The 18,991-nt window shown below is 43.1% G+C and overlaps 1 protein-coding gene and 1 long non-coding RNA gene across 2 annotated transcripts; both read right to left on the bottom strand.

Moving 5' to 3' along the window:
• Positions 1-6,521: 6,521 nt before the first annotated feature.
• Positions 6,522-11,211, bottom strand: LOC115416634 (uncharacterized). Its single transcript, XR_003935009.1, has 3 exons — positions 11,032-11,211; positions 8,242-8,379; positions 6,522-7,112 (listed from the first exon to the last, which is right to left on the bottom strand). It is a non-coding gene; the product is annotated as an uncharacterized LOC115416634 (long non-coding RNA).
• A 2,413-nt stretch (positions 11,212-13,624) lies between these two features.
• Positions 13,625-18,780, bottom strand: slirp (SRA stem-loop interacting RNA binding protein). The gene is made up of 4 exons (XM_030130470.1): positions 18,686-18,780; positions 16,658-16,716; positions 15,190-15,297; positions 13,625-14,136 (listed from the first exon to the last, which is right to left on the bottom strand). Exons 1-4 carry the CDS (start codon positions 18,750-18,752, stop codon positions 14,074-14,076), a joined length of 297 nt encoding a protein of 98 aa, XP_029986330.1. The 5' UTR covers positions 18,753-18,780; the 3' UTR covers positions 13,625-14,073.
• Between the last annotated feature and the right edge of the window lie 211 nt (positions 18,781-18,991).

Here is an 18,991-nt window from a genome sequence, read left to right as displayed (position 1 = left end):
CTGGTCAAAATCATTGGCCACTATTAAAAATGATGCATAAATACTATAGCGTACAAGTTTATATAGTCAAATTTGGCAATACTGTAAAACACACTGAATGGGAGAGTGTACAGGTGTAGAAGATTAGTAACATGGATAGAAAAATGTCATGAGTGGTATTGGTGGGGGGTCTGGGGGTCTCCCCCAGAAAATTTTTAAAGCTTCAGGTCAATTTTGGTGCTCTGGTTAATTTTAAAGGGATGAAAACCTTTGAAGCAAGTGAAAATAACTAGAAGAAAACCTTACTGCAAAAAATGAGTGAAAAACTTTTTATTTAACAATTTAGGAACTCCTAAAACATAACTCCAACTCCAACAGCACATGAATTTTGGGGAAAATGTCTGTGTAAATGTAACCCTAACCAACTAATCTTCAACTTCTCAGATTGATGGCGGATCAGGACTTTTTTACCATTGGAACCATACAGAATTTTCTTGTGGCAAACTACGCACATGCACGCACCAGGCTGCTTCATTTTTTTGCACCATGATCTAATTGGAGTTCCATCGTCTCCCTTCTCATCAAGCCACGCCCACCTCCATCTACAGGGTGTCCCATAAGTCTCCATACATAGGAAAAATAAACGTTTCTTGACATAAACCATTTTTATTTTATAATATGCTCTATATGACTGCCATTTTGTCGGGAACACATTTCAATGCTGTCCTCCACTGCTGAAGAACTATAAAGAAGAAATATAAAGAAATACATGTTAGAACCATATATGTATGGAATGTATTATGTCTCCTATGTATGGAGACTTATGGGACACCCTGTTTTTCACGCATCTCTCAATAGTTACCACTTCAGCACCTTCCTCTACAAACGTGTCCATGATGTCGTATATGCTAGCCAAAATAATCTGTACGTCGTCAAACCTGCGTCCACACCCCCCCCCCCCGCCAATATCATGTTCTCTTTTGATTGGAAGAAATTACGTCAACTGAAACAGAAATATATTCCGTTCAGATCCTCTCTGAGGGTATTTAAAATACAGTGGCTTTGCAAATACCAAGGGTGTTACTCATTCATTCATTTTATCTTCGTACTGTACCACACAGATAGAAATAAGATGCTAAACGGGTCAAATAAAGCACTTATGCAGTGGCGTAACCGCGTAAGGCCGCGGCGCGCACAGCCGCACGCACGGGAAGGGCACATACACACAAACACACACACTAGTCATACCGGCAAGAGGAGATAAGCTATGAACCCAAACATGAAGGTCCATGCAGATCAGTTCTGTCTTCTTCCCTTTTCGCTGTGGTTCTTTCATAATGAAAGCTACTTGTTAGCACTAAACTAAAGTTAGTCTGGAGGCTGAACTTCGGTAAAGCTGAACTGTCCATGTGTTTCTGAGGCACAGAATGAGCAGCGTTTCCTTCCAAAGATAATTAGTCATCAATCTGTCCTCCTGACATCAAAATAAAGAAGTCATATTTCATCACTGGTAAACCTGTCAGCCCCCTGTGCCTGTGTTAAACACCTGCAGACCCAGGACAGCAGACCCAGGACAGACCCAGGACAGCAGACCCAGGACAGCACCCAGGACAGACCCAGGACAGCAGACCCAGGACAGCAGACCCAGGACCCAGGACCCGGTGCCGACTGGACTCCGTGAAACACGTGGGGAAGTTACTTCAATATGACTTTTTTCCCCCCTCAATTTTTCCATTTGACGGAAATCCGTCGTGGTGACGGAGAACTTTAATCCCTGACCTACACACACACACACACACACAGAGAACAGGTTATCCTGCAGTGCCCTCTGCTGGATGACCAGGGAAGTACAGAGCACAGAACAGCTGACAGGACACAGACACTGAACTGTGATTTAGACCTGATCTGACTCAGACAGTACATGTGTTACATGTTCCAAATTTGAATATGATTAATTACTAAACTAATGACCACAGTGATGTTTAGTTCATGTTTTTTATCTAATATGATGGAGTGTTCTAACACATATATGTGGGTTTGGGTCCATTTATGCAATAGATGGAACCATGTGACCTGTAGACCCTGTTAAAGGAGGACATTTGGGTGTTTAAGGGTTAAAGGTGGACGTTTGGGTCTGTAGGGTAAAGGGGACGTTTGGGTGTTTAAGGGTTAAAGGTGGACGTTTGGGTGTTTAAGGGTTAAAGGTGGACGTTTGGGTCTGTAAGGGTTAAAGGTGGACGTTTGGGTGTTATGGGTTAAAGGTGGACGTTTGGGTCTGTAAGGGTTAAAGGTGGACGTGTGGGTGTTTAAGGGTTAAGGTGGACGTGTGGGCCTGTAAGGGTTAAAGGTGGACGTTTGGGTGTTTAAGGGTTAAAGGTGGACGTTTGGGTCTGTAAGGGTTAAAGGTGGACGTTTGGGGTTTAAGGGTTAAAGGTGGACGTTTGGGTGTTTAAGGGTTAAAGGTGGACGTTTGGCTCTGTAAGGGTTAAAGGTGGACGTTTGGGTGTTTAAGGGTTAAAGGTGGACGTTTGGGTCTGTAAGGGTTAAAGGTGGACGTTTGGGTGTTTAAGGGTTAAAGGTGGACGTTTGGGTCTGTAAGGGTTAAAGGTGGACGTTTGGGTGTTTAAGGGTTAAAGGTGGACTTTGGGTCTGTAAGGGTTAAAGGTGGACGTTTGGGTGTTTAAGGGTTAAAGGTGGACGTTTGGGTCTGTAAGGGTTAAAGGTGGACGTTTGGTCTGTAAGGGTTAAAGGAGGACGTTTGGTCTGTAAGGGTTAAAGGAGGACGTTTGGTCTGTAAGGGTTAAAGGAGGACTTTGGTCTGTAAGGGTTAAAGGTGGACGTTTGGTCTGTAAGGGTTAAAGGTGGACGTTTGGGTCTTTAAGGGTTAAAGGTGGACGTTTGGGTCTGTAAGGGTTAAAGGTGGACGTTTGGTCTGTAAGGGTTAAAGGAGGACGTTTGGTCTGTAAGGGTTAAAGGTGGACGTTTGGGTCTGTAAGGGTTAAAGGTGGACGTTTGGGTCTGTAAGGGTTAAAGGAGGACGTTTGGTCTGTAAGGGTTAAAGGTGGACGTTTGGGTCTGTAAGGGTTAAAGTTGGACATTTGGGTCTGTAAGGGTTAAAGGTGGACGTTTGGTCTGTAAGGGTTAAAGGTGGACGTTTGGGTCTTTAAGGGTTAAAGGTGGACGTTTGGGTCTGTAAGGGTTAAAGGTGGACGTTTAAAGGTGCTGGAGACTTTCCTGCTGAATTTTCCTTTAAAGCTCTACCTACTGATGTGGCATTTCTCACAGCACTTAGTAAAAGTTTGAACATGAACAACCCGCCTCCCTCCAAAGCTCCGCCCACTTCCCTCTGCCTGAGCTCTGAGGCTCTCCTCCTCTCCTCCTCCTCTCACCTGATGCACGCGGAGGAAACAGAGGCGGAGGTCCGGTCCGCTTCGGTGTGTCCGCGGACCCCTTCCTCAGTAATCAGATACTCATCCACCTGCCGCGGGCCTGCGGGCCCTGTTCCATCAGTAGGACTGTATTTAAGGGTGTGGTCTGTATTTAAGGGTGTGGCCTGTATTTAAGGGTGTGGCCTGTGCAGCGCTGGGTCAGTGTCTTCCACTGCACCACAGAGATGAGGTGTGACGGGTGCGCGCACTGTGGACGCGTTGCGCCTCTGTGAATTTCCGTGTACATTGAGGTTTCATAGTCCATACATTATCATCACCATAATCCTAATGTGTGCCACCAGGTACATGTACCTGTATGAGTCCCACTGTCAGAAAAGCTGAGCTTTGTGCAGACCCTGTTCAGTCCAGTACAGCTGACTTCTGGGCTTTTATCTCCATCCTTCATTCATCAGACTCCTGTTTTTTCTCTTAGTGTGTTGATGTTAATAAATCCGTTTTTCCCTTCCACATGTACATGTCAGTTCTGTCCATACACATCTAGACAGTTAGAATGTGGTCAGTGGTCAGTAGACTGTGGTCAGTGGTCAGTGGTCAGTAGACTGTGTCAGTGACAGTAGACTGTGGTCAGCTGGCCAGTAGACTGTGGTCGTGCCAGTAGACTGTGGTCAGTGGCCAGTAGACTGTGGTCAGTGGACAGTAGACTGTGGTCAGTGGTACGTAGACTGTGGTCAGTGGACAGTAGACTGTGGTCAGTGGTCAGTAGACTGTGGTCAAGTGACAGTCGACTGTGTCAGTGGTCAGTAGACTGTGGTCAGTGACAGTAGACTGGTCAGTGGCAGAGACTGTGGTCAGTGACAGTAGATGTGGTCAGTGGACAGTAGACTGTGGTCAGTGGTACAGTAGACTGGTCAGTGACAGTAGACTGTGGTCAGTGGTCAGTAGGACTGTTGGTCAGTGACAGTAGACTGTGGTCAGTGGTCAGTATACTGTGGTCAGTGACAGTAGACTGTGGTCAGTGGTCAGTAGACTGTGGTCAGTGACAGTAGACTGTGGTCAGTGGCCAGTAGACTGTGGTCAGTGACAGTAGACTGTGGTCAGTGGCCAGTAGACTGTGGTCAGTGGACAGTAGACTGTGGTCAGTGGTCAGTAGACTGTGGTCAGTGACAGTAGACTGTGGTCAGTGGTCAGTAGACTGTGGTCAGTGACAGGAGAAGCAGCGCCAGTGAAGTGTCAGATTCAGAGGGACACATATCGGATGTGAGACGGTGATAATGGATCGGATGCTGGACTGGTGTAATGGATGATTGACAGGAGGCTCAGCCAGGTTCAGCCAATTATTTCATTCGGACTGAATAAAATGATTGGTCAGACTTTTATCAGAAATATATGAGAATTAAACATCTGTGAGTTTCAATACCTGGTGGATTTCTTTTACATTTTAGTTTGACACACACTTATTAGGAGCATTTGCAGATGACAAAAGAAAAGTGTGAAAATGCCACATCCTACGGTCGAGCTGTAAACGTGTCCATCCTCAGTCATATCCTCAGGATCATGAATCTGTCAGTCTGTGGTTTCCATTCGGTTTTTTCTCCTGACTCCATTTGAACATCACAAATTTCTGGCGACCTCAGACATTCAAAACAGACTTTTTTTTTTTTTTTTGCTAAAATTAATTTGCTTTGATTATGTATAGTTTTCAGTACTATGTTGCATACATACGTTAATGTTAGAGGACATTTAGTCTGTCTAATGTCTACTGTGTGGACAGAGGCAGGAAATCCAGCTGTAGATTAAGGTCAGGATCTGTCCAGTCAGTCCATGGGATTTCAAGGACGACCATTTGATTATTTTTTTAAATTAAATTTTTTATTATTATATTTTTGTTTTTTAATGATTTTTTAAATTTATTTTTTATTTGTATTTATTTGTCCACTCCTGTCTGTCCACTCCTGTTTGTCCACTCATGTCTGTCCACTCCTGTCTGTCCCTCATGTCTGTCCACTCATGTCTGTCCACTCCTGTTTGTCCACTCATTTCTGTCCACTCGTGTTCGTCCACTCGTGTTCGTCCACTCATATATGTCCACTCCTGTTTGTCCACTCATGTCTGTCCACTCCTGTTTGTCCACTCATGTCTGTCCACTCATGTCTGTCCACTCATGTTTGTCCACTCGTGTTTGTCCCTCGTGTATGCCACTCATGTTTGTCCACTCATGTTTGCCCACTCATGTCTGTCCACTCATGTCTGTCCACTCATGTCTGTCCATCCTGTTTGTCACTCATGTTCGTCCACTCATGTATGTCCACTCATGTCTGTCCACTCATGTCTGTCCACTCATGTTTGTCCACTCATGTTCGTCCACTCCTGTCTGTCCACTCTGTTCATCCACTCATGTTCGTCCACTCATGTCTGTCCACTCATGTCTGTCCACTCATGTCTGTCCACTCCTGTTTGTCCACTCATGTCTGTCCACTCATGTCTGTCCACTCATGTTGTCCACTCCTGTTCGTCCATCTGTTCGTCCACTCATGTCTGTCCACTCATGTAGTCCACTCATGTCTGTCCATGTTCGTCCACTCATGTATGTCCACTCATGTATGTCCCATCATGTCTGTCCACTCATGTCTGTCCACCATGTTTGTCCATCCTGTTCGTCCACTCATGTCTGTCCACTCAGTTTGTCCACTCATGTTTGTCCACTCTGTTCGTCCACTCCTGTCTGTCCACTCATGTTTGTCCACTCATGTCTGTCCATCCTGTTCGTCCACTCATGTCTGTCCACTCATGTTTGTCCATCATGTTCGTCCACTCCTGTTTGCCACTCCTGTCTGTCCACTCATGTTTGTCCACTCATGTATGTCCACTCATGTCTGTCCACTCCTGTTTCGTCCACTCATGTCTGTCCACTCATGTTTGTCCACTCATGTTCGTCCACTCCTGTTTGTCCACTCCTGTTCGTCCACTCCTGTTCGTCCACTCCTCTGACACACTGAACACTTCCATGCTCTCTCTGTGGTCCACTCTAATTGGCTGTAAATCCCCCACAGTTCAGGGTTCTAATGAATCACATACAGTTCTAATGGGATCATACAGGCTCTAATGGGATCACATACAGGCTCATGGATCAAATGGGATCAATACAGGCTAATGGGATCACATACAGGCTCTAATGGGATCACATACAGGCTCTAATGGGATCACATACAGGCTTAATGGGATCACATACAGGTTCTAATGGGATCACATACAGGTTCTAATGGGATCACATACAGGCTCTAATGGGATCACATACAGTTCTAATGGGATCACATACGGGCTCTAATGGGATCACATACAGGTTCTAATAGGATCACATACAGGCTCTAATGGGATCACATACAGGCTCTAAGGGATCACATACAGGTTCTAATGGGATCACATACGGGTTCTAATGGGATCACATACAGGCTCTAATGGGATCACATACAGGTTCTAATGGGATCACATACAGGTTCTAATGGATCACATACAGGTTCTAATGGGATCACATACAGGCTCTAATGGGATCCATACCGGTTCTAATGGGATCCATACAGGTTCTAATGGGATCACATACAGGTTCTAATGGATCACATACAGGTTCTAATGGTTCTGTCTGTGGTTGTTGGTGACCCTCTACCTCAGACTTGATGGTCCAGTACAGTTCGATCCGTACTCCCCATGTCTGAAGGCAGTCATGTAGGCATAGCTGATGAGTGCCGTCTGCAGACACACAAACACACAAACACACACCTGTTAGTCTCACACCTCCATTATGGGAAGTGCCGTTCCACACAGCTGCATATGGGAAGTGCAGTTCCATTATGGATGCAGCAGAAACAAACACAGAAGAACGGCTTCATTGTCTCGAATGTCCAGCTGAGTGGCCTAACACTAATGCTGCGTTTCCTACTACATGGAACCAGCTCAGCTTGTCTCAGTATTCCTCAGACCGTTTCCATTCCAGGATACTACTGACTTTCCAGTACCTGGTCGTCATAGCGATGCGGTGCGTTGTTCCCTGTTGTCTGTTCACAGTTGCTGATAAACTCACTGGTTGCCTGTTGTCTGGTCTGAATGTTTGTGTCTTCCACCACAGACTGAATCTGGACCGACCCTGGTCTAGTTCATCTGTTCTCATGTGGATTCATGGAGCCACAGATGGACTGGAAAAGGGCGGGGCACAGAAAACTGTCTGACCAATCAGTGGTCTGCACTGTTTATACGTCACAGTTTAGTATCGACTGGAACCTCAGAAGAGAGACCAAAAAACTAGTACCAGGTACCAGATTCCAAAAACTAGTACCAGGCACCAGATTCAAAAAACTAGTACCAGGTACCAAATTCCAGGTCCTTTTTCGTAATGGAAACACAAAAAGGCCAAATCGAGTCGAGTCGAGTCGAGTGGAGTGGAGTCGGTACCAGGCAGTGGAAACGGGGCATATGAAACTGTTCAGAAGAGGAAACACACTAACAGAGGAAACACTTTGGGTTCAGGGCCCAGGGTCACCTGTGATACCCTGACCCTGTTAAAGCAGAACTAGGTCCCAGGTCCCAGGTCCCAGGTCTCAGGTAAATGATCCCAGGTCCCAGGTCTCAGGTCTCAGGTCTCAGGTCTCAGGTCCCAGGTCCAAGGTCCATGATCCCAGGTCCCAGGTCCCAGGTCTCAGGTCTCAGGTCTCAGGTCCCAGGTCTCAGGTCTCAGGTCCAAGGTCCATGATCCCAGGTCCCAGGTCCCAGGTCTCAGGTCTCAGGTCCCAGGTCCAAGGTCGATGATCCCAGGTCCCAGGTCCAAGGTCCATGATCCCAGGTCCCAGGTCCCAGGTCTCAGGTCTCAGGTCCAGGTACTCACAGTCACAGCAGCTCGTCCAAAGCGGATCACACTGAGGTCGTTGGGGTCCAGCTGTTGGTTGTAGACATAAACCCAGAAGAGACCAGGACTGCAGTGGACCAGGAGGTGAGTCTGAGAAGACGAGAGGCCATCAGAGAACTGGGGGGGGGGGGGGGGGGGGGGGGGGGGGGCGAAGGGGGGAGAGAGAGAGGGAAATGAAAACATTTGTAGAGTTCAGCAGGTCTACAGGTCTAAAGGTGAACAGGTCTACAGGCCTAAAGGTGAACAGGTCTACAGGCCTAAAGGTGAACAGGTCTACAGGTGAAAAGGTCTACAGGTGAAAGGTCTACAGGTGAAAGGTCTACAGGTGAACAGGTCTACAGGTGTACAGGTCTACAGGTGTACAGGTCTACAGGTGTACAGGTCTACAGGTCTACAGGTGTACAGGTCTACAGGTCTGCAGGTCTACAGGTGTACAGGTCTACAGGTCTACAGGTCTACAGGTCTACAGGTCTACAGGTCTACAGGTGTACAGGTCTACAGGTCTACAGTCTGAGTCCACTGTCCCCCTACACCACAGGTGTCAAACATGCGTCCCAGGGCCCAAATCCGGCCCCCCAGAGGGTCCAGTCCGGTCCTGACTGACCTAGCGCCAAAAATAATAATAATGCAAATTAACCGATGTTGGAGTTAATCACTGACATATGCCAGGATGAAAAAATCTAATAATATGTGATCCATTTTTTATGGAGTATATTGAAAAAAAAAAAATGTTTTGTTTTTTTCATCCAAAAAAATGGTTTGTTTACATTACAAGCACGACATTTAAAGGGTTAAAAAATGTGACAATTATTGAGTATTTGGTATTTTTATTTACGGCTCAAGTTGATGAAATAGAAAAAAGTATAAAGAATCAAAACAACTGTATGAAAAATTTTTGACATTATTCCACAAGTGTGTGAAAAAGGCACACTGTGTGTTTAGTCAGGGCCTAGGTGGACAGGATACCAGAGGGATAACAATAAAATGTGAAAAACCTGAACTTCTGAAGTGAAGTTTTGAGGTGTAACATTGTTAAAATTGCACTTATTTTTCTCACGAAATGTCTCTTTTTTTCAGGTTATTCACATCATTCTGTTTGGAGAGTTTATAAATGTACATACTTTCATAATTGAACCCTTTCATGTACAGTGGTCACTCCAGTGGTCACTCCAGTGGACAGTTCTTCTCCAGCTGTTTTCTTGTTTATTCATGGGTTTGGTTGTTTTAGTTCCAGATCACCTGGGGCACCATTAAGGGGGGGGGGGGTGTAAAAAAAACTAAGCAAACTAAATTATTGGTGTAAAACTGTTATTAGACTGTGATCAACAGTTTTCTTACACAAAACAAACCTTTATATTATCTCCATGACGTTAGTGATAACTAGTATTAGAGTATGAGAAAACCTCAGATTAGCTGCATTACAAATGTTTTTATGTCATAGTTTTCACAGTTTATCACTTTCTGATATTGTGTTTTTCAACAGGTTTTTCTGCGTCAAACATTCAGCCCCTGGTGTCCAGATGAGTGCACAGTTTTGAAACGCCATCAAAAATAGGTTCATTGAAAAAAATGCAACCACATTGGTTTTTTCATGCCTAATAAAAACACTCAGAATCTGGACTAAGGTTCTCATACTTCATGCATCAAAGGTTCGTCTGGACTGCAGTAAAAGAGACACATTGGACTGGTCCTTTTTTACAGGTTCTGCTGTTCTTATTGGTCTGGTTCAGTCCACTGCAGGTCAGTTTGGCCTGAAGGTGGGACTGGACAACAGGAGTCTGACCCCCCTGGTCTACAGTCCTAGTCCACTGTCCCCTACAGTCCCAGTCCACTGTCCCTACAGTCCCAGTACACTGCCCCCCACAGTCCTAGTCCACTGTCCCCCTACAGTCCTAGTCCTCTGTCCCCCTACAGTCCCACCACAGTCATAGTCCACTGTCCCCCACAGGCCTAGACCACTGTCCCCTACAGTCCTAGTCCTCTGTCCCCCTAAGTCCTAGTCCACTGTCCCCCTTCAGTCCTAGTCCTCTGTCCCCTACAGTCCTAGTCCACTGTCCCCCTACAGTCCTCTAGTCCACTGTCCCCCTACAGTCTTAGTCCCCTACAGTCCTAGTTCACTGTCTCCCACTGTCCCCCTACAGTCTAGTCCACTGTCCCCCTACAGTCCTCTAGTCCACTGTCCCCCTACAGTCCTAGTCCACTGTCCCTACAGTCCTAGTCCTCTGTCCCCTACAGTCCTAGTCCACTGTCCCCTTCAGTCTAGTCCTCTGTCCCCCTACAGTCCTAGTCCACTGTCCCCCTACAGTCCTAGTCCTCTGTCCCCCTACAGTCCTAGTCCACTGTCCCCCTAAGTCCTAGTCCTCTGTCCCCCTACAGTCCTAGTCCACTGTCCCCCTACAGTCCTAGTCCTCTGTCCCCCTACAGTCCTAGTCCACTGTCCCCCTACAGTCCTAGTCTCTGTCCCCTACAGTCCTAGTCCACTGTCCCCTACAGTCCTAGTCCTCTGTCCCCCTACAGTCCCCCACAGTCCTAGTCCACGTCCCCCTACAGTCCTAGTCCACTGTCCCCCCACAGTCCTAGTCCACTGTCCCCCTACAGTCCTAGTCCACTGTCCCCCTACAGTCAGTGTGACGTCATGTCCATGTTTCTTTCATAACATACATGTTCAAACCTCCGCGCGTGCGTCCACAGTGAACACATTAAACCACTGAGCAACACACACACACACACACACACACAACACACACACACACACACACACACACTTACCGTCCTTGTGTCCGCCTCCTGCTTTTGCCGGTTTTGTTTTGACCTCCTCTTGTCTGTCCGCCGTACCCGCTAAGCCTTCTGGGTACTGTAGTCCTCTGTGCAGATGGCCGGGGGTTCAGACTGCACGAGGGCTGCTTTGTGCTGATTATTTTAATTAACGGAACTATTTCCAGCTCAGGGGGACATGTTCTACAGCAGGAGGTCAGAAGTGCACTGACAGGACGGTTGGAAAACTTCACCCGCTAACGTCATCAACACGCGACACAAACCGGTTGGATTTTTTTTTTTTTCACCCATCTTTATTTAAAGCCGCTGTTCCCATGGCATGTGTTGGATAAATGTGGATTTAGTGATTTATTTTACTTTCTGCTTCAATATTTTCATGACATTTCAAATGTCTTTATTTGTTTTTGTTTCAGATAGTTTTTTTTAATGCTTTATTCCAACATTCGATTAACAAAAGGCACAGACAGTACACAAACACCAACTGAAGTGTATAAAAAATGACAGACATATGCTCTCAACGGTCGAATAACTAACGAAAAGACATAAATCAACATAAGAAAAATAAATAAAATAAAGAAATTCCAATTAAGTCAAACTACCCTTAACTCTCTTCCTCTTTAATCCACGTATCGAACAGATTGACAGTTTTTTTGCTCTTCATTAAATCTAAATATCTCAATGCTTTGATGTATTCCTTAAATTCACATTAAAACGAATAAAACAGGGGCTTACTTTGGACACTCGACTTTTGTGTGTGTGAAACTTCCCAAACAAAATTAATAAATTAAGAAAAACATTCAGTTTTGTCATTATTGTGATCAAAGTAAGTGATAATGTTTTGACATTCTATCTTCACACTTATTTTAATTTTGCACAGAATAGAACTTTCTACTCCAGACCAGAACTCACTCGAATGAACACAGGAATAAAATAAATGTGTTATTTTTTCTGATTCGTTGTTACAGAAGGTGCACTTATTCTCAACGTCTACAAACTTAGACAGACATGAGTTTGTTACATGTATACTGTGCAACATTTTAACCTGTATTTCTTTGACTTTATTGTTAATACAGAATCTCTATGCTAACAGCCACGCCTTCTGCCAACTGATGTCCAAAAATACATGATTCCACAAAGTTTCCTTGTTGGAGCGGTTCTCCTCTGAGCACAGAAGAGGTTTCAGATCGTTGGAATATTTGTGTTTATTCATCCCACCATGTCTCCAAATGTATTTCTATAGTTCTCTTGTGTAATATTTTCCCCATTTGTGTTCTGTAAATTTGCTTTGTGCCAATAAAAAGGAAAAACAAAAAAATGCACCTGAGCAACTGAAAAAAAAAAAAGGTGATGGATGGATGTAATCCCGCTAAAGGTGAAAGAAACTCATTTTCAAAACACTAAATATTTATCCTTGTAATGACTTTATGAGACAAAGACTGAATGTTGAATGTTTGTGGCAGATCCAAAGGTTCAAACAAACACATGGTGCTGGTGGAGACAAAAGCCCTGATCTGCTTCCCTTCACAATCTGATGGATGAAGGACATCCCAACGCTTTAGAGGAACCAAAGAACCTGCATTTAACATCATGGTGTCCACCATCAGCTGCTTCTGCTCTGGTGTCACACTGGAGTCACAGAATGGACCACAACCAGTTCTACACTCCAGTACCACAGATGTGGGCGGAGTTACTTCATCCATATATTTACTCCAGTACCACAGATGTGGGCGGAGTTAGTGCATCCATATATTTACTCCAGTACCACAGATGTGGGCGGAGTTACTTCATCCATATATTTACTCCAGTACCACAGATGTGGGCGGAGTTACTTCATCCATATATTTACTCCAGTACCACAGATGTGGGCGGAGTTACTGCATCCATATATTTACTCCAGTTCCACAGATGTGGGCGGAGTTACTGCATCCATATATTTACTCCAGTACCACAGATGTGGGCGGAGTTACTTCATCCATATATTTACTCCAGTACCACAGATGTGGGCGGAGTTACTTCATCCATATATTTACTCCAGTTCCACAGATGTGGGCGGAGTTACTTCATCCATATATTTACTCCAGTACCACAGATGTGGGCGGAGTTACTTCATTCATATATTTACTCCAGTTCCACAGATGTGGGCGGAGTTACTTCATCCATATATTTACTCCAGTTCCACAGATGTGGGTGGAGTTACTTCATCCATATATTTACTCCAGTACCACAGATGTGGGCGGAGTTACTTCATTCATATATTTCCAGCTGAATCCCTCAGACCTTGGTTCTGATAGTCCTGCTCTTCTCTTACAGCTCAGCTCGTCTGTGCTGAAAATGAACAGTTAGTCCATTTACAGGAAACTTCAGCAACTTGTTCAACCTCTAAAACATCTGCTTTTTCTACCGGTTTTTTCCTAAATCATCTTTTGAATGAATAAACCTGATGCAGGGTTCGAACTGAGGTGATCTGAAACTGTATTTTTGACCAGGACTGTTGGACCACCCTAGGTCCACATCCAGAGACAGAACCGACCTTCAGAACCAACGACACAGAACCAACCACTGCTTTAAGACACGGTCCAACACATGATGACATCACATCTGGGTTTTATTGACACGAATAACGAGGACTGTCCGTTTGGTTTGGACTCACATGTCCGTTCAGGACACGAGTACAGAGTTCAGAGATCAGCAACGAATAAATACAAACGGTAAAACTGGACTGAACACAAAGGAGAAGCACAGAAGAACAGGAAGAGGAGGAGAACGAACAGCAGAACCACTGATGAAGGAAGAGAACCAGAGGAGGAGAACCAGAGGAGAACCAGAGGAGAACGAACAGCAGAACCACTGATGAAGGAAGAGAACCAGAGGAGGAGAACCAGAGGAGAACCAGAGGAGAATGAACAGCAGAACCACTGAGGAATGGAGAACAGATGGAAGGAGAACCAGAGGAGAACCAGAGGAGGAGAACCAGAGGAGGAGAACCAGAGAGTAAAGGTCATCAGCTGGTCCTGGTGGGTCCGTTGTCCTCAGGCCTCAGTCAGACTCTCCTCTGTTTGACCTCTGACCCATGAACGGCCGGTTCTTCTGAACCTGGAGCTGAAACCAGAACACAGACGTATGAACAGAACACCATCCACAACACTCAGGTTCTACTTTGACTTCAAATGTGCAATAACTTGTTGTTACCTCTCGGTACTCTTTTTTTTTTGTACTTTATTTTTTATTGTTTTAATATAAGATACAAAACAAACAGAAACACAGTCCCAGGTCCAGTCAGACATGTACAGACTGGTTACTGTCCACACACTGAATGAACAGTCCAGTTCTTTCCAGTTCTTCACACCCGTGTGCTGCTGGAGGTGCAGACTGTATGTCATCAGTTCCATTCAATGGATTTGGTTGACATTTTTTTAATCAACAAGGAGTTTGAGGGAGGGTCCTTTTTAAGCCAATATTTGGTGATGGCTTTTTTGCCCGCGGCAAGCAGTATTCTAAATAGATGTATGTCACTTGTACATAATTCCACTGGAGGAATGCTAAAAAACAAAGCAGCCAGTGACATCAAAATAAAATCTGATCTACATTTAGGCCTGTCTGCTCTGTTTGTACCTTAGTTCCCTCCAGTACATGTGGCTCTTTCTGCTCTGTTTGTACCTTAGTTCCCTCCAGTACATGTGGCTCTGTCTGCTCTGTTTGTACCTTAGTTCCCTCCAGTACATGTGGCTCTTTCTGCTCTGTTTACACCTTAGTTCCCTCCAGTACATGTGGGTCTGTCTGCTCTGTTTGTACCTTAGTTCCCTCCAGTACATGTGGGTCTGTCTACTCTGTTTGTACCTTAGCTCCCTCCAGTACATGTGGCTCTTTCTGCTCTGTTTGTACCTTAGTTCCCTCCAGTACATGTGGCTCTTTCTGCTCTGTTTACACCTTAGTTCCCTCCAGTACATGTGGCTCTTTCTGCTCTGTTTGTACCTTAGTTCCCTCCAGTACATGTGGGTCTGTCTGCTCTGTTTGTACCTTAGTTCCCTCCAGTACATGTGGCTCTTTCTGCTCTGTTTGTACCTTAGTTCCCTCCAGTACATGTGGCTCTTTCTGCTCTGTTTGTACCTTAGTTCCCTCCAGTACATGTGGGTCTGTCTGCTCTGTTTGTACCTTAGTTCCCTCCAGTACATGTGGCTCTTTCTGCAGTGCGTTGGTCAGTCCTTCCTCTGTTGTGAATCCGATCCAGCAGACTCCTTTGTGGAAGCCAGTGTCTCTATCCTGAACGACACACAAAAAAGAAAACAAATAATGAGAAACATTTCACAGACAGAAGTCAGTAATAAAGGACTGAATGTAGTCGATGGTTCTTCAGGTACAGTCAGAGGATCACATGCAATGTTTTTACTTGTAGTTAGTCACATTACAACCAAACCTGCTTTATCCCTCTGGTATCCCGTCCACCTAGGCCCTGACTAAACACCAATTGTGCCTTTCTCACACACTTGTGGAATAATGTCAAAAAATTTTTCATCCTGTTTCTTTTTAATTCTTTTACACTTTTTCCTATTTCATCAACTTGAGCCATAAATAAAAAATATCAAATACTCAATAATTGTCACATTTTTTAACCCTTTAAATGCCGTGTTTGTAACGTAAACAAACCATTTTTTTGGATGCAAAAAACAAAAAATTATTATTTTTTCAGTATACTCCATAAAAAGTGGATCACATATTAGATTTTTTCATCCTGGCATATGTCAATGATTAACTCCAACATTGGTTAATTTGCATTATTATTATTTTTGGCGCTAGGTCAAATGTTCAGAAACACTAGCATCTGTCACCAAGTGTGCGCAAAATGCACACCTATAAATCAAACTATTAAATATTATAAATTGATTTATTTTTCTGCTCTAATTTGATTTTATTTTTGTAAATTAAGGTTATCCCTAATCATACAGATCAAATAATCATTCATTTTACATTTTTTAAGCCTTTAAACGATCTCTTTTCATCATGATTTCACTACATTTCTTGAAGCAAAAAACACAAAATATGTTTGTTTTTTTCAACATACTACATAAAAACTGGATCACATATTATTTCATTTTTGCGGTCTGGCATATGTCAATGATTAACTCCAACATTAACAACATTAATAAATTAATTTAGCCCCTCCCCTCTCAAATGAAGCCCAGATCTCAGTAAAAGCAGGATTTATGCCTGAATGTTTGGATCAAAAACAGTGGTTCTAATGTTAGAAATAGTGCGTTTTCTGCACACTTGGCAGACAGATGCTAGTCTGGTCATTTTCTTTTGTTTACAATGTGCACATTTTAGTTGGAGGACAGAATTTAAAAGATCATGCAAAAATGAACAACTTTTGAATTCTAACCTTATTTAAATTGTGAAAAATAATATGAAGTTTTTTTAACACGAAGAGAAAAGTGTGCGTAAAAAGTGCGCCTGGATACTGGAGGGTAAATAATACAATAGGAAAGATGAGGCCAAGTTTGACAATGAAAAATACAAAGGTGTTTCTACGTCACTAACGTGATGACATACATGTTGACTGTTCAAACCCAGAGTTGATGAATGCAGAACTAGAGGGGTTCAAAAGTGATGGAGCAGAACTTACAAAGGGCAGAATACACTTCCTCACTTGGCCAAACTGACTGAAGTACTCCTTCATTTCCTCTGCAGAAAAAAAACAAAAAACAAAGAGCAGACTTTTCAATAAAGACCTGGTTGATTTACACAAACACTGACAAACATTCACCCGTGAAAGACGACTGAATAGAATCCTGTCTGGTTCTGAAAAATTATTATTATTATTATTATTATTATTGCAAAAAAAACTGAATTTTTCATAGAGACAACAGGAAGTGGTAAGGCAGTACATATATCAGCATTTACAAAAAAACTCAAGGCTTTAAATTAAATTAAAATAACAGTAATAAAATATTTATAATGATGAAACATTTAAATAATAAATACATTTCAGCAGTGATGGGAGTTTCTGCAAAGATTCATAGAGGAGGAACATATTTAGAGTTGGTTTTTCAGTTTGTGTTTTTACCGTTTGTTTTTGTGTCTGTGGCTTTTACCCAGAATCAGAAGGATGTGAATCAGAAGGATATGCATTAGAGTTTAAATCACATGACATAGTGTCTTGAATAGGGCTGTGAGAAAATATCAGTTCTGCAATATATTGCGATATTTCATTTCACACATACTATATCGATATTAAAAAGTACTGTATGGATATTTTTAGGTATTTATTCAAATGCAGATATTGTGGAGGTTCATTTTTGTTTTTTCTTTATTATTATTGAACACTGTTTTATTAAATAATCGTTATTTGAATCCTCCTAAAAGCACTTTTTTCTGTCTGAGAGGCAGATGTTTGTTCCTTTGTTGGGATTGAACTCCAATCCTGTTCTGATGTTAGTTGTGAACTAATAGAATCTGAACATTTGAACAGGATCTGAAACTGGAATGTCTGTAAAACAGAATTTCAGTTTGAACACAGTTTGAACATTTGGTGATAGAACATTAGATCCTGTTGGGATCAAATACAAATGTGTTTAATATTTGTGCAGATTTATGGTGTAATTCAATTCTTCAAGGAAATAATCATTAAAAAACAAAAAAAGAAACAAACAAAAAATTGCCTTTGTAACAGTATCATGATACATTGTATGGTGATCCTAGTGTTGTGATTTGTATCATATCTCCAGATTCTTGCCGATACACAGCCCTAGTGTTGAACTGTAAACTGTTTAAGATCCCTGTTAACTTTGGAACTAGTACGATGGCATATTAGGGCCATACAAGAAAAAAAAAAGAAGCTTGTCACTACAAGAATAAAGTCGTTATTTAACGAGAATAGTCGTTATATTTGTAGAATAAAGTCCTAATCTAATGAGCAGTTGTACCTACTCATGGATGTGGAACTGTGAACATTTAGTTCAGTTCTTCTTTCATTTGTGGTTTAGACTCAAAGGTCAAACACTGAGTCTGTCCTCCATCAACACATTAGTTTAAGGACTGTGAAGACAGTTCACACACATGTGGGTTTATTGTCAGAACTTAACTGATTTGTGTTAAATGTCCTCTTTAGTTTCAGACAAACTGCTGCAGTGTTCATCTGTAGGACTATGAGTGGAAACAGCAGAACTAAACCCACAGGGTTTGTGTTTCTGAACAAACTGTGGATTCTACTGTGAGTTTATGATCCAACACAAGGAAAAGGATCTGCTTCACTTGTTTCCTTCGCTGTAAAACCGGAAACTGTCGAATTTTCAAAATATTACGAATTTAATCTCATGAGAGTACGACTTCATTCTCGTAGTGACAAGCATTTTTTTTTTTTTCTTATGTGGCCTTAATACGCCGTGGTAAACTAGTTGTGCACATCTGGACAGAATGTATTCACCACTTGACAATAAAAGAACAGATGTTCCCTGTTTTTTGGATCTTAGTCACAGTAGTCTCAGTCCTGCTGCTGCTTTCAGGTGCTTCTACTGTTTCAGTTCCGCTCCATGCCACAGATGTCAGCTCTAATCTCACTCTAAACATCTGACTTTTGTGTCAAACTAAATACAAACTACCATTCCAGTTCCTGCTGAAAACAAACGGCAGATTCAGACGTGCATTGACTTACTGGTAGCCACAGTCCACGGGATTTTATTAACGAAAAGCTCGAACACTTTCTTGGAGGGCGCCGCCATCTTCCGTCCTTGTTGAAGCTCTTTGACCCTTGACCTATGACACAGGTCACGTGACGCAATCCTCTTCCGCTCGCGGATGGACAATGACAGTTAACGTGTTTTAAATATGTTTCCATTCACCTTTTAAACTGTATATTATGAATGATTAGGTTACGCATTTTTTTTTTAAATTTTCTTAATATACCCAAAAAGTGTAACGTTGTCGAGAGGGCGTGGCAAAGGCTTTGAGTTGAAAGGTT

The sequence above is a fragment of the Sphaeramia orbicularis genome, unplaced genomic scaffold (assembly GCF_902148855.1).
Source record: "Sphaeramia orbicularis unplaced genomic scaffold, fSphaOr1.1, whole genome shotgun sequence".
Classification (NCBI taxonomy): Eukaryota; Metazoa; Chordata; class Actinopteri; order Kurtiformes; family Apogonidae; genus Sphaeramia; species Sphaeramia orbicularis.
Note: the sequence above shows the minus strand (reverse complement) of the source record. Positions and strands in the feature narration are given on the sequence as shown.

Excerpts from the sequence above, each read along its gene's own strand:
- slirp (XM_030130470.1), bottom strand. The coding sequence starts at position 18,752 with ATGGCGGCGCCCTCCAAGAAAGTGTTCGAGCTTTTCGTTAATAAAATC. Across the intron at positions 16,717-18,685 it reads CCCGTGGACTGTGGCTACCA|AGGAAATGAAGGAGTACTTC; the intron begins GTAAGTCAATGC and ends TTTTTTCTGCAG. Across the intron at positions 15,298-16,657 it reads GGAAGTGTATTCTGCCCTTT|GATAGAGACACTGGCTTCCA; the intron begins GTAAGTTCTGCT and ends TGTGTCGTTCAG.